The following is a 15,699-nucleotide window of genomic DNA, read 5'->3' on the forward strand; positions in this document are numbered from 1 at the left end:
GTGGGAATTCTACAATTTTAAAATGGTCACAGGGACAGGGGGTGAAGAAGAATCTGTCAGTGGGAACATATGTTTCAGTGGAAACCATCTAAGAGGAGGTTTTCCCTTGCTTTGGAAAAATTTCTTCTAATTTCCTATTGTGTCTCTTGGACAAGAAGTGACAGTAAAGAAGGAAATCTGTCAGGTGTCAACCTTTCCAGACTATTTGTATGTATATGTATGTATATATATATATATACAGTATATATATATATATAAGCTGCTTTACACACCCTGAGCACTCCTTTTCAACCATGGCATCTGCAGATCAAACAGTCAACTTTAATGGCTGTAAGGGATAGGAGGGTTTAATTCCACTTTAAATATACTGAGGTTCACTGTAAATGTTAAACTTACCCAAAACTGATATAATTGCTCTCGGGTTGACATCAATATGTTTATTGATAATATGACTGTATCTTTCTAGAACACTGCTAAATACCTTTTCTCATCAGCAGTATATAGCAGTCTTGTGACCTCTATCAGTGTATAGCTGAGCACTGGTTAAAGAGTTTTCATTCCCCTCTGATTGTCCTATGAGGCTGTATGACCCCTGGCACTCTTTCTAGACAGCACTGATTGGCCCTGTGCTGATCACATGCAGCCCCCCCCCCCCAAAAAAAAAACTCTCTTGCAATACACTCCAAACAGATCATGTGCAGACTTACCACTGCTGCCCTGTACTATGGCAGGTGGATTTGGAACAGTAAAAGAAGGGGAGGATTTGAAAGAACGGGATCAAACAGCCTTTTTACACAATTCAGAGGATTAACTCCTTAGGTTCCACAGTGAGTATTAGTAACTCTTTAAGACCATTAAAACAACAAAGTGTATTTTTGTGAAAGAGGTAATACAACAGATGGAGGTTTCATTGAGTGCCACTCAAGTGCCACTGATGGGAAGCCACCTTTGTTTTCACCATAATCTTGTGAAGTGGTAGAAAATTATGCTTGGAACTTGAGACCTTGATGATGTTGTCTCCCAGAGATAAAATCAGTACATCGAGGTTCAATTTATAATGTGGACACATACTAAAGGCTGTGGAGCTAAGGACATAGATTTTGGAATCTAATTTTTGTACTGAATTTCAGTGACGCCAGTCCAACATTGATAGTTTTCAGCATGAGGATTGCAGCAAGGAAACTAGTGTAAATACCACCGGTACCATAGGTTTCAGTAACTGTTAAGTACATTCTGCAGTAGAGGAATAATATGTACAACTGCTCATGAAATAGGCCTCTTTCAAATGAGTGGTCAGGGGGTGGTAGAAACAGGCAGCTGTCCATCCAAACTGAATATTAACCACTTGCCTACCGGGCACTTTTACCCCCTTCTTACCCAGATGAATTTTCAGCTTTCAGCGCTCTCATACTTTGGATGACAATTGCGCGATCATGCAACACTGTACCCAAACTAAATTTTTATCATTTTTTGAGACAAATAGTGCTTTCTTTTAGTGGTATTTGATCACCACAGGGGTTTTTATTTTTTGCTAAACAAACTAAAAGAGAGCAATTTTGAAAAAAAAAAGTTTCTTATTTTCTGTTATAAAGTTTTGCAAATAAGTAATTTTTTTCCTTCACTGATAGGCTGCACTGATGGGCACTGACGAGGAGTCACTGATGGGCACTGATAGGCTGCACTGATGGGACTGATGAGGCTGCGCTGATAGGTGGCACTGATGGGCACTGTTAGGTGGCACTGATAGGTGGCACTGATGGGCACTGATGTGCAACACTGATGGGCACTCTAGGTGGCACTGGTGGGCAACACTGATGGACGGCACTGATAGGTGGCAGTGATTGCCAGCACAGATGGGCACTGATGGGCACTATTGGCTGCACTGATGGGGTTACACTGATCACCAGGACACTGATGATCAGTACCCTGATGATCAGTGTAGATGTTCCCCAGCAAAATGCCGCTTACTGGCACTCCTTTCCTCACGCACTGAGTAGAGGATTGCCAATAACTGCCATTTCCTATTTACCTGGTGTTCAGCTGTCATTGGACACAGCTGGTCACATGGTAAAAGCAGCTGTGATTGGCCCGTTCCATAGCCATGTGATCAGCTATGGGGGCACCCGGGGGCGCAGTTCTGGGAGGATGTCCATAGACGCCCTCCCAGAACTAGCCGGCCGTGCTGTAGCTGTCTTTTGGCTATATTATGGTCGGGAACTAGTTAACAGCTGGATGAGGCTGTTCACATGCTGTGGCCACTTGGGCTGCAGAGTTTGAGAAATGGCACCACTTGTCAAACTCACTAATTCAGTAGGGCCATGCTGCAAGTGTGTGCTGCAACCATGTGATGCATGTGATTGCAGCATGGTAGTGCTACGTTATATGGTTAAATCAGGCAATAATACACCTCCTCACTACCTGTCAAATGCCTTCTGAAAAGCACTATGATTGAAAGGAGAGAGCCTGAGATCAGTACAGCAGAGATTTCTGCAGATCCAGACCTGAAGTGAAGAATAGGTGCATGGCTTCTGGGGTTTGCAGTGTGCAGGCGCTAACAGAGGAAGAACCTGGCCAGGTAGCAGATTTGTGGCAGGACATCTCCTAGGCAATGCTCTTCCACTAGAAATGAGCCTCCCTGTTGCACTGATCAACTCCTCAGGTTTTCTCCTTCCAGTTTTTGCAGCTCTCAAACTAGACCAGTGTGCCTTTCTGGGCTTATCAGCTTCCTTATGCCTCGTACACACTATAAGAAAATCATCCAAAAATTTTCGTACGAGGACCGATCGTCCGATAATCGGATCATTAGTACACAGCTTTTGAGAGCCGATCACGACAATTCGTACGACAATATCCGAAGAGACAAACGCAAAACATTTTCTCATACAATACCAGATCGTACGATTTTCATTTAATCAGTACAGTAGTCTGAAAATACAATACAAATACAACGCAATACATGACATCACTTTCGAAATTCTTTTCTTTCATGGGAGAATTTTCGTATTTTTAGTAACCTCTTCACTTTCGATGTGAGACTAGCAGACGAAAAAAAAACGGCTGATCGTTCGTCCGATATTCTCATCATGTGTACGGGGCATTAGTGAGGAAGCTGTCAGGCTCAGAGAGGGATGCTGACAGTGGAGGCACTGAGGGCCAGATAGGCACAGCCAAAGGGCCCATTGTGGCCCTTGGGATGCAATTTGCTCAGGTCTGTTTTAAAAAATGTTTAACACTAATTACCTCATTTTCTAATGATTAAATATGATAGTAATCTTCTCTTGCTGTGCTGGGATCCTCTGCACTGAAAGCTTGCAGGGCAGGTCCTTGGCAAAACCAAAAAGCTCTAAGTTCAGAAGATGATGATCTAAGATTATTGTATGATAACATTTAATTTAATTTAGGATTTGGTATTCCAGAAATTCATAAATTCATCAAGTGTATTTCTGATTGCTTGATTCTTTGGAAATGTGCCTATAATTTGGAAAATATGAGATTTGTCAACAGCTGCCAGAAATTTACAGAAAAAGTGAATATTAGAAATGTGGCTCAGGTTAACAATGGAAATAGAGTGAGAAAGGTTTAATAGATCAGAAGGCAAAAATGAAGAATTATAGGTATTTTGTCTTAATTTTCTTATTCTTTTATATCAGCAGCTTGTCCTGATAATCTGGAATATTTTATAAAGTGGCACTCGACTGACCCTGTTGGTACCAGATTATCAGAATTGTATTGCACTGGAAAGTAAGCTCTTGTCTATGAATTAATTACTGAGCCAAAAGCATTACATGACTTACACATGAGAGAAGTATGCAAATAAAATGAAATTATAGATGATAATGCAATATAAATGTATGCCTTACCTTTACCTAAGGGCTATAATTTTCACATGTTCTTGCAGAATTATTGATGGAATGGATCTGATGCCTTTGGTTCTGGGAAAAAGTGTCACATCCAACCATGAATTCCTGTTCCATTATTGTAATGCTTATTTAAACGCTGTACGGTGGAATCAGAGGAACAGTAAGTTAATTTTATTGCATTCTTTTTAAATATTTATGATATGCTAGCAACACTTTATATATATATAAAACATCAATCAATTTTGAAGTTCAGCTTTTTATGAAAAAAATCTTATTAGGAAAAAATGTATTGAAAAGCGCAGTTCACAACAATATATTTTTAAAAATCCTGTTTTTTTTTTTTTTTTACCTTTTTATTTATGTGTGCCATTACAATACAATATTGACATTTATACCATAAGTCAGATACTGATAGCAATATTGTGTTTCAAATCCCAATGGGAGACATAAACAATAGAAAAAAACAGCAATTATCCATTGTGGTCATACACAGTTTACCAAATATTTCTGAGAGAACAAATGGGGGGTGGGATACTGTCAGCACCTGTGGTGATGAGCTCTTATTCCACAGCTTGGGGTTCCCCAGGGCGCAGAGTCTAAGCCCCAGCCTGCTTGTTCACCAGAGCCCCTGATGGTGGGGATGGACTTGGAGCAGGCTGGAACCAGGTCGTGGCCCCAAGGTACACCCAGCTGTGGTAGAAGAGACCGCTAGCGGGAGCAGGGTGCAATGGAAGTAGACTAGGAGATCCAGAAGACAAGCCGAAGTCGGGACAGGCGGAAGACAAGCAAGGTCAGGAACGACGCCTGGGTCGGTACACAGGTGGACGATGTAGGAGAGAAGTCAGGGACAAAGCCGGGGTCAGTACACAGAAACACTAGACCGGATACTTGGAAGAACACTGGGGAGCACAGACAACAAACGTTGCTCAGGCAATGTGGGACAGACTGAGCATATCTTAAATAGACAGGCAGACAAGGAGGCGGGCCAGGAAGTGATGAAAGTGAAGAACATAAAACCCAGGGAATAGCAGACGATGCCCATAGGTGAGCAGAGAGAGACACACACATGTGAAGGAAACACAAACAGCAAGGAGGTAAGACAAAGCAACAGGAGGCTGCAGGCTAACTTTTGACAGATACAAAAATACACAACCTCATGGACATGCTAATCCTCGAAACCCTTTTAAAAGTGAAAGAGGTTGAATAGCGATTATTTGTGTACATGTTGTGGGGTATAAAAGTTGACACTTAAACTGATGTTGTCTACCTTAGCAAACCAAGAAGACTTAGAGGGAGGTTGGACCTTCTTCACCATCAGTGGAATACAGGGTTTTGCTGTGTTTAATAGGTGGATGGTGAGAAGCTTTATATTTAGCAATATGTTTCGTGGGCAGATGTAATAGGCAGGCAGCAGGACCATGGCTTAGATCAACAGAAGTGAGGTGTTTAATTATGACATGCATCTCACTCCAGAATGATTGAATCTTCAGGCATTGCCAGAAAGTGTAGAGCTGGGTGCCTGTCTCCGTTCCACATCTCCAGCAGGTATTTGGAATTTGTTGGAAAAGTGGGTAAAAGAGAGCAGAGAAGAGAGAGGGCTGCTGAGGTATCAGTAAAAAAAAGTAATCTTTGTAGTAGACAAAGGGGGTAAGGGGGTAACTACTTTCCCTGGGGTAAGGGGGGGTAGAAGTGTAAAGAAAGTGGGGGTGACATGGGCAAAAAAGATGCCAGAGGAAAGCCAGCCTAGGGGCAAACAGAGAGGCAGCTAAGAGGTGTGATTTTATGATGTGATGCCAAATTTTACACTTCCCCTCCCAAAGGCTGCCCTTCTAGTATTATGTTTACCTTTAGCCTTAATCAGCAATGTTCACTAGGTGGCCTGCTCAGACCTGAACAGACTTTTTCTCCAAAAATGGCTGCTTTGTACAGTACAATTGTGCCCCAACTCCATTCATTCTAATGGGAAAGCTGTCCTCATGGCTGCCTCAAGCAGTCATTTGGAGAACAATAGCAAAGCTACTCACTCTGCACAGAGTTTGCTTACTTCTGCAGTTGGTAGAGTTGGATATAGATGTCAGAAGCCTTATAGGCATGAAATCAGATTCTTAAGCCTTGCCAATCAAAAATATCAAACCTGCATTGATACTGCATTGTTTTGGGAACTATGTACGATTTTGCATGAGTTTACACAATGCACACGAAGCACATTTTTACGCTTGCGGTGCTGTTACCCTATAATAAGACTAGGATGAATACCAAAGAATCCCCCTGGGACTTTTAAGGCAGACAAAAATGTAAAGTAGAAATATCTAAAAGACAAATGTCAATCTTTATTGTGTAAACATATCTTGTTAAAAAAAAAAAGAGACCTAATTGGTCCATAAAATCATGTTGCAATATGGATCACTTAAGAATGTACAAACAACTCAATAATGATACAGAGTACATATACCCTGGAATACTTAGATACACCAAAGGAAACTGTCGAAGAGATATGTAACTTGGTTAGTTGGAGTGTAGTCTTCAAATAAATCTTGACATGTTTTGGAAAATCATTCCTTCTTCAGGGAGAAATTAGGTATAACAACATTACAATACAGCAGGTAAAGCATCCGTAAAGTACAAAAATTGTTTGGAAAAGAGTTATTACATAATAGGGCAGTAAAAACAGAAAATTACATGTATATGCTCCTCTTACACACGGGCAGACTGACCATTTGGAAACTCGGGCACTGCCCAAGGGCCCGAGGTCAGTAGGGGGGCCCATGAGATGCCCCTGGTACCTTTTTTATAGGCTTTGAGTTTGGGCAAGGAAACAGGGGCCCCATGATCCGCTATTGCCCGGGGTCTCATGAGTTTTCAGTCCGCCCCTGCTCTTACAATAAAATTTACACTTATATCCTCTATATCTATAGTAGACCCACAGGCCTTGAGTATGGTAACAATGCACTGAAAAGTGCCTGTGTGAGTGGTTGCCTGACAACCACTCACACAGGCCCCATGGGAGGAATGCCCCCAGGCCATCCAAATCACCACAAGGATGCTATGAGCTCCAGCACTGAGAATCCAAGGAATCTATGAATGATATGTATGAATACAGTACAGTAATTGTACATAAGTAGAAGAGAGTATATAAAGTAGAGCCATTACCAATGGGTAAAGCCAGACATACTGCTGTAGGTTCAAATATGTACAGTTGTGGCCAAAATTATTCAACCCCCACTGAAATTGAGTGTTTTGGCCAGTTTGACATTGCTTTTGATCATTCAGTCATCTTGCTTACATTTACATTAAAGAGGCACTTGTAGGTCAGACAAATATAACATAACAGTTATAATGAAATAACCACAAATGTCTTTTCTGTGCTCACAGCATTATCAGTTTTATTCAACCCCCAAGTGACATTCAATCTTAGTACTTAGTACAGCATCCTTTTACAGTTATAACAGCTTTTAAACGTGAAGCATAGCTTGACACAAGTGTCTTGCAGCGATCTACGGGTATCTTCGCCCATTCTTCATGGGCAAAGGCCTCCAGTTCAGTCACATTCTTAGGCTTGCGCACTGCAACTGCTTTCTTTAAGTCCCACCAGAGGTTCTCAATCGGATTTAAGTCTGGTGACTGCGATGGCCACTCCAAAATGTTCCAGCCTTTCCTCTGCAACCATGCTCTAGTGGACTTGGAGGTATGCTTGGGATCATTGTCCTGTTGAAAGGTCCAACGTCTCCCAAGCCTCAGGTGTGTGACGGACTGCATCACGTTTCCATCCAATATCTCCTGGTACTGAAGAGAATTCATGGTACCTTGCACACGCTGAAGCTTCCCTGTACCTGCAGAAGCAAAACAGCCCCAAAGCATGATTGACCCTCCACCATGCTTCACAGTAGGCAAGGTGTTCTTTTCATCATAGGCCTTGTTCTTCCTCCTCCAAACATAGCGTTGATCCATGGGCCCAAACAGTTCTAATTTTGTTTCATCAGTCCACAGAACACTATCCCACAACTTTTGTGGTTTGTCCACATGGCTTTTGGCATACTGCAGTCGACTCTTCTTATTCTTTGGAGACAGCAAGGGGGTACGCCTGGGAGTTCTGGCACGGAGGCCTTCATTACGCAGTGTGCGTCTTATTGTCTGGGCTGAAACTTCTGTACCCACATCTGACAAATCTTTTCTCAGTTCCTCAGCAGTCACACGGGGACTTCTCTCCACTCTACGCTTCAGGTAGCGCACAGCAGTCGAAGTCAGCATCTTCTTTCTGCCACGACCAGGTAGCGTTTCAACAGTGCCCTTTGCCTTGAATTTGCGAATGATGCTTCCTAAGGTGTCTCTTGGTATGTTTAACATCTTTGCAATCTTCTTATAGCCATTGCCCTTCCTGTGAAGAGAAATCACCTCTTCTCTTGTCTTCCTGGACCATTCTCTTGCCTTCACCATGTTTGTAACCACACCAGTAAATGTCTAGAAGGAGCTGAGTATCACAGTCATTTTAAAGCTGCCTAATTGGTGCTTATTATGCTTGATTGCTGCTCGGTGACATCCACAGGTGTTTTCAATACCTGATGGAAAGCACCTGTATGAACCTCTGTTCTTCAGAGTGGTAGTCTTTAAGGGGTTGAATAATTGTGGCAATGAAGAAACCACATAAGAACCATTTACTACTGTATTACATAAACAATTGATGTCATTTTAGTTGCATTTGGGTAGTTACAACGTCCTTGTAGGATTTGATTCTGAATACAATTCCAAATGTACACTATAGTCCCTAAACCCCTTTACAGCATTGGGGGTTGAATAATTTTGGCCACAACTGTACAGTATAAATAGGGGGAAGAAAAGAGACAATAAGTAAATAATGTGGGGGTCTAGACTAGGTAGGCCACAAGGCATATATCCCATATAGGGAAAATGTATAAGGAAAATGTATGGGGAAAATGCATATGAATCCACCTGTACCTAATATATTCAGTGGTTGGAATCGGGATGCTAGCCAGAAACACGGGCATGATATGGTGTCCATATTCGGATCCCCCGGCATTAGTGGTGAGCAGTGTCACCCCTCCCCTTAGGGCACAATGACATCATGCATTGCTGTGCCACCGACACGCACAGGATTGCATAATGCAGATGGAGAAGGGTTCATGTACAGAGGAGGGGCACAGAGTCACAGGCCACTCTGAAGGGCGTGACCACGAGAGCCAACTCCCTCCATGGCACAGTCAGTAACAATGGCCCCCACCCAACCCAGACAGGGGTGATGGGGGCCTAGGCGTGTGGGGCAGTGAGGAAAAGGCCACTGCAGATACCCCCAGCTCCACCCTGTGGTCGGATGGCAAACAGCAGCCCTGTCCAGCAAAAAGCATAACAAAGAAATAAAAGTTTGTAAATAACAGTCATTCAAATGACAACTATAGATAGCAAAAATGCCAAAAATTAGCATATACAAGCATGGAAATTGATGGAGCATAAATTTGCATATATAAAGTAAAGTCATAGTCCACTCAAACAATAATAATAGGTTTACCCTCTCTCTAGATGTAAAGATGCTGTTACCATATAAATTTTTACTCATGTAATATATTCAATACATATTATATATATATGATATCTGGGAATATATTTAAACCATTGATTGTATTTATCCACATATTATACCACTTCACCACTTCAGGGTACCCAACTGGGTGACTGTGACTCTTTCTACTTCAAAGACCTAGCCATTGCTTTGTTTGCATCTCTTTATATTTCATTTTTAAGTCTGTACACAATAATGACTATTATAGCTTTTTAACTAATGGTAGCAGGCTTTCTAGCATCAAAGTTTCACTATGTACTGTATTTATCTCAAGAACAATTTAACAAATGTTCATAATTTCTTAAATGTTTATCTGACAGGCTGAAAAACACAAATCAAAACGTGAAATTATGATTTATACCTCAATTCTAACTAATTCTAGTTTCCTTTTTAAAATTTATACAATTATGAGCTGATATTTAATACCGCAATTTGCATATATTTTACACCATTTAAAGCAGGGTGCTTCCTTGCTTCTGTGTGCAGGACATGCTGGGCTGTCTAATAAGAAAGTCCAGCACCAGCTCTGCATTTGTTTACTGCTGCTGAAAACTGGCAGTTTTGATGGCACAATTTTTACTAGTAGTTGGGGCTGTAGATGTATTCCTCTTTTGAAGATTTCAGCCAACTCAATCAACTATGTGTGCAGTCTGAAATATTAATATCCTAGCCCCTATCAACAGCATTAGAACCATGAAGTTCCAGGCATGTGTTAGCTATCAGTGGGCACTGTTGACTTTGCAAAGGAATTTTCGCTTTGTAAGGGAATATTTCCTTCAGAAAATCAACCCCTTACTGTTCAATCCAAATGCAATCCAAATGTCTTGACTGCAGCTCTGAAAATAGCAGCCTGAACCTGTTTCAATTATTACAAACTTTTTGGTGATTAAAAATGGATGTGCATTCACAACCTATTTTTATATGTGAAAAAGTTTACATATTTAAGCATATTTTATTTCAGTAATATTCTGTATATCTCAGATATAACAGCCCAAACAAGTTTGAAAGTATTAGCAACAAAATCATTTCTTTGTTGCTTCATCACAAAATGCTTGACCCCCACAGAAATTTAGGGACATCAGAACATCAGGGACATCAGACTGTAACACCAATTTTGTTGTCTCAACCTATTCAAAAATCCCCATTATAGTTTTTTTATTCACTTTAGCCATTTTAGTGCTCTGTCCAATCTGAAATCTGAGCCATAAGGGTGTCCATTTGTTGAACAGGCCATAAGCGATTGCATTGCATTCATTTTCCTATGGCTGTCACATGGATTAAAGATGACCAATTTTCCCTATCATTTTTGTAGCCTGAAATGCTTTCATTTGTTTCAAAAGCAGTCATTACACCTTCGGGAAATGTTTTCCTCAAGATCTTAGATGTTCTTATAGAGTTATTTAGCTCAAGAATGTTTACCCCTTTTCTCCTGTCATCTGTCAGAAACTGCAAAAAGTGAAAAAATATAATCATAGGTATATAAGAACTTAACTGTGAAAACCTGCAGGTCACAATGTACTGGCGGTAGTTGATAGAATTCTGTAAAGAAAAAAATAAAATAAAATAAAACTTATGGCAAGATAATAAACCTTATTATGTCACAGTACAAGGAATTGTAATGTGCAGTAACCCATGGCAGCTAGTTATCCTTTCAATCTCTTGAGTTTAGAGCAGTTAGGGGAATGGAAAATAACTGATGGTTGTCCTTTAAACTATTCCATTTTTTTCTATGTGTCTAAACAAAAACAAGTGCAAAATCTTTTTTTTTCCTGTAAACATGTACACAGATTTGTGCAAGGATCGTACACTGCATCATAACCTCATCATTTTGCAAACCAAATATAAATGGTATATAGTACCTCCCAACCTTTTAAGATGAGAGAGTGAAAATCTTTTTAGCACTGAATTTTTAGGAAAAGGACACCCAATTGCTTATTGCATTACATAATGCACAATGAATAAAAAAAAGTTTTGATACTTCTGTGCACAATAGCAGATGTTCTCTTGGCTTTCTGACTCCTCATTGACTCAGAGACATTGGCTCCTGCTGTTGTCAATCACAGCCAGTGAGAAGTAGGGGGGATGGCACCAGGCTACTCTGTTTGTCAATAGACACACAAAGCGGGGTTTGGGACTACACATGCACGAGTACCTCCAGAGCAAGTGGCTCACTATTGGGGCATTTGCCTACCAGGACTGTCTTAAAGTGACAGGCACTTGGTCCCCTGTTCAGGGATTCCTCCAGGCAGCCAGATAAATGAGTATCTAGGGTCTGGGATGGTACATTTTGACAGCTGGCTAGCTCTCCAAGAAGAGGATTTTTGTCTATAGACTTATACATAGTCTCAGGAAGTTGTCCTCAGTTACTATACCCTTGGGCATCCCATACACCCCTTACCCCATCCAAGTTACAATCCCTTAATAAATTCACAAAAACAAACTCAAACACTGGTTTTCTATCTCCTGGATGCAAGTTTGTGTGGAAAATGTGTGTTGCCTGGCTATGCAGGACTAAAGGAGGACGCAAACTTCAGCGACTCCTAAGGGGGTAGTGCTACATGTTTATAAAAAAAAAAAGCATAAATGTTTAACCACTTCCCACCCGCCATATAGTCCAATGACGGGTGCAAGGTGGTTCTCTTGTTCTGGGAGGATGTCATATGACGTCCTCCCATTCTCACCGCGCATGCTCGGCTCAGGGAGCGTGCAGCGTGGCGAACGGTGGTGCGCTGTGTCCTTTGGACACAGCGGATCACCGATCACGGAAAGAGCGGAAGATATCGGCTCGGTCATGTGATCAGCTGGGTCCAATCACAGCTGATCACATGTAAACAGGGAAATGTCGGTTATCGGCATTTCTCTCCTCTCGAGCTGTCACGCTGACAGCTGGAGAGCCGGTAATCAGCTTTCCGCGGAGGGGACATGTACACTGATCATCAGGGCACTGCCAGCAGTGCCACCTGTCAGTGTCCATCAGTGCCTTGTGTCAGTGCCTCGTGCCAGTGCCCATCAGTGCCAGATCAATACCACATATCAGTGCCTACCAGTGCACATCAATGCCACATATCAGTGCCCATCTGAGCTGCCTTTCAGTGCCACCCGTCAGTGCCACCTATCAATGCCAATCAGTGCCAGTTAGTGCTGCCTATCAGTGCCAGTCAATGCCATGTATTAGTGCTGCCTTTCAGTGCCCATCAGTGATGCCTGTCAATGCCACCTACCAGTGCCCCCTCCTGAGTGCCCATCAGTGCCACCTATCAGTGTCCATCAGTGCAGCCTATCAATGCCCACCACTGCAGCCTCATTAGCACATATCAGTGAAGGAGAAAAATCACTTATTTAAAACATTTTATAACAAAAACTAAGAAAAAACTTTTTTTTCTAACATTTTCAGTGGTTTTTGGTTTGTTTAAGAAAAAATAAAAAACCCAGAGGTGATTAAATACCACCAAAAGAAAGCTCTATCTGTCACAAAAGAATGATAAAAATTTAATATGGGTACAGTGTTGCATGGTCGCGCAATTGTCATTCAAAGTGCGACAGCGCTGAAAGCTGGAAATTGGCCTGGGCAGGAAGGGGGTATAAGTGCCCTGTAGGCTAGTGGTTAAAGAAATGGTGTAGAGAAAGAGTTGGGTGGGAGATGTAGCTAGAGACTGGAACAGATCTGAGGCGAGAGCAATTGGATGCAGCTGCTGTTTAGCAAACAATTTTCCACCTGGTTCCTTCAATCCACGTGTTCATCAGGAACCAGCAGCAATTTGCACAGTATATGTCCATTTGTGTATGGGGTGACCAGTGCATGTTTTAGAGGGTTGGGAAAGATACCAGAAGAGAGGGAGAGATTGAAGATGTGAGTTAGAAAGTGCAGAGCATAGCAAGGCATAACAAGAGGATGAATGTAGTTGCAAAGGTTACATGGGCCTTAGGTAAAAGTGTAGCAACCTCTTCTGTGGTAACTTCTGTGGGTCAAAAGAGGAAAGTATTGAATTAATTGGAAGACCTAGCATGCTAGGTAGAGGAGATACTTGGGCAGTAGCGATCCCATCACAATTTGCATCAATATTGTTTTTTAATTGATTAGCAACTTCCTGGTTGATGAATTAGCTAGTGATGGAGGTAATGAGTGGCAAAGTAAAGAGTTAAAGGTAAAAAATGAAATGAGAGTGGATGAGAGGATGGTAATTAGACTGATGAAATAGGACTGTTTGGCAGCACAGAGGAAGGAATTGTATTTTAGGAGGGAAGATTTATATAGGGTGAAGTTTTGCAGGGATTTAGTTTTTGAACCAGAGTCACTCAGGATCACAACTGTGTCTTTGAAACTTCTGGCATCATCTGTTTACCAATGTTATAGTTGTCTCATCTTAATTCTGTGTCTACTGAGGGAAGCAATTGTGTCCAGAGAATGTGAGAGTGAGCCTTGGACATAACTGGCCAGCTCAGGGCAGGACAGGAGTGAGATTTTGTCAAAGAGGCAGTTTGAAGGAGAATAGAGAAGAGAATAGTTGAACTGGAAAAGGTTTGTATGGGCAACAATTTTCTAGTTTGAAGAAAAGAGGGTTGAAGACAGGAAGACCATGAAACTAATGAGGTTGTGATCGGAGAGAGGAAAGGTTGCCAGGAGTGAAGAGGTCAAGGGGGTTGCCATCAGAGTGAATAGGAGTGTGTATTCCTTATGTGAGGTCAAAAGTTTGTTAAATTGATCAGTTAAGAGGTAGACAGGTAGGTAGCATTAACAGGCATGTTACAGTCACCAAGTATGATAGTAGTCATTTAAAGGAGAAACAGTAGTATATCCGGGTAGAGAAGTCATCAAGGAAGTGTGCTAGTGGTCCCAAAGGCCAATAAATCCCAGCCTTCCTCAGAAACACTAGAGACAAAAGATAAATGCAATGAGCTTAAAAATAGGAGAGGGATAGAGAGGGAGGTATAGGAATAGCTTGAAAAGTGATTTGTGAGTCCAGTGAAGGCCACCAAGTGAAAGGGCAGTTGGAGCTGTAGAGCTGGATTCCTGAAGCCAAGTTTCAGTAACAGCCAGAATGTTAAAAGAGCTGGAGTTAAAAAAGTTATGGACAAAGGTGAGCTTGCTACAGGCAGAGGTGGCATTCCAGAGGGCACATGAGAAAGGGCTGGGTTTTGGGATCAGGGAATAGAAATTAGAGTTTGTGCGTTGTGCGTTTCTGCAGCAGCTCCTCTCCCAGCTCTCAGAGGCTTAGCTGAGAGCAGCGAGAGGCATTAGCTTCTGCTGCTGTCAGTTAAAACCTGTGAGTAGAGAGTGAGGGCCAAGCATGGCTGTGTGTTTGAATAGATGCAAACAGCTAGGCTCGGGAGTGAGCCCATACAAGTACCCATCATAGGAAGCAGCTTCCTATGGTGAGCACTCAGCAGAGGGGAGGAGCCAGGAGCGCTGATGGAGGACCTGAAAAGAGGAGGATCAGAGCTGCTTTGTGCAAAACCACTGCACACAGCAGGTAAGTATAACATGTTTATTATTTTAACGAAAAAATCACCAAAGTGTGTTTAGTGCAGTACTGTATACCACCCAACAACTATACTAAACTTCAGCTTGAATAAAAACCAGATCAGACTAGGCTCAAAGAGGACTACCAAACTAACTACCACTGCAGATGTTATTGATAAAATCAATACATTTATGTTCTATATGTTTTATGATCAAACTCTTCTTTGTGTTTGGGAAGACAGCAGAAAATTCAGTGCACCTAAGGTGAAGGCATGCAGTGGACACGTGCACAGTGTTTTTAAATGTATTTTTCAAAGAATGCAGTGAGGTGCTGTGAAAAAAGGTAGCTCTAACAATGACTGACTAGAACAACAACTGCCTGATGTGCTCTAACCACCTCAAGATAAAAGTTATAACCTAAGCAAGAAAGTTAAAGGACCCCAATTAATAAAAAAAGAAGTATAAGGCAAAGAGTAACATATACATCACTCTAGCAGTGTTATACAGCACAAAACCACAAACAATATGAAAAATAAAGTGTTCTCATCTAAGTGTAACAGTCCAACTTTCCATTTCTTGTCATTCACGTGACATGTGTTGTCACAGTCACCCTAAAATGTGAGGTAGGTCACATTCCCTTTAGAAACCTCACTCACTGTAAGGCAATTCCCTGAAAGTTGGACTGTTACACTTTGATGAGGACAATTTATTCATCATTTGCACTAGCTAGCTAGCTACATCTCCAGCCTCATCCACAGATATTGCCCGAATCACCCACTCCACTCCTCCCAAGATATCTTCCTCTC

The 15,699-nt window shown here is 41.7% G+C and overlaps 1 protein-coding gene across 1 annotated transcript in view; it reads left to right on the forward strand.

Moving 5' to 3' along the window:
- LOC149459994 (steryl-sulfatase-like) overlaps positions 1 to 15,699 on the forward strand; it is a 123,800-nt gene that overhangs the window by 39,415 nt on the left and 68,686 nt on the right. Inside the window, exon 5 of the mRNA XM_089680287.1 lies at positions 3,899 to 4,020. Within this exon, the coding sequence (XP_089536413.1) occupies positions 3,899 to 4,020 (122 nt within the window). The remainder of the gene's footprint in view (positions 1 to 3,898; positions 4,021 to 15,699) is intronic.

The sequence above is a fragment of the Staurois parvus genome, unplaced genomic scaffold (assembly GCF_062004578.1).
Source record: "Staurois parvus isolate SC_StPar_1 unplaced genomic scaffold, SC_StPar_1.0 ptg000238l, whole genome shotgun sequence".
Taxonomy (NCBI): domain Eukaryota; kingdom Metazoa; phylum Chordata; class Amphibia; order Anura; family Ranidae; genus Staurois; species Staurois parvus.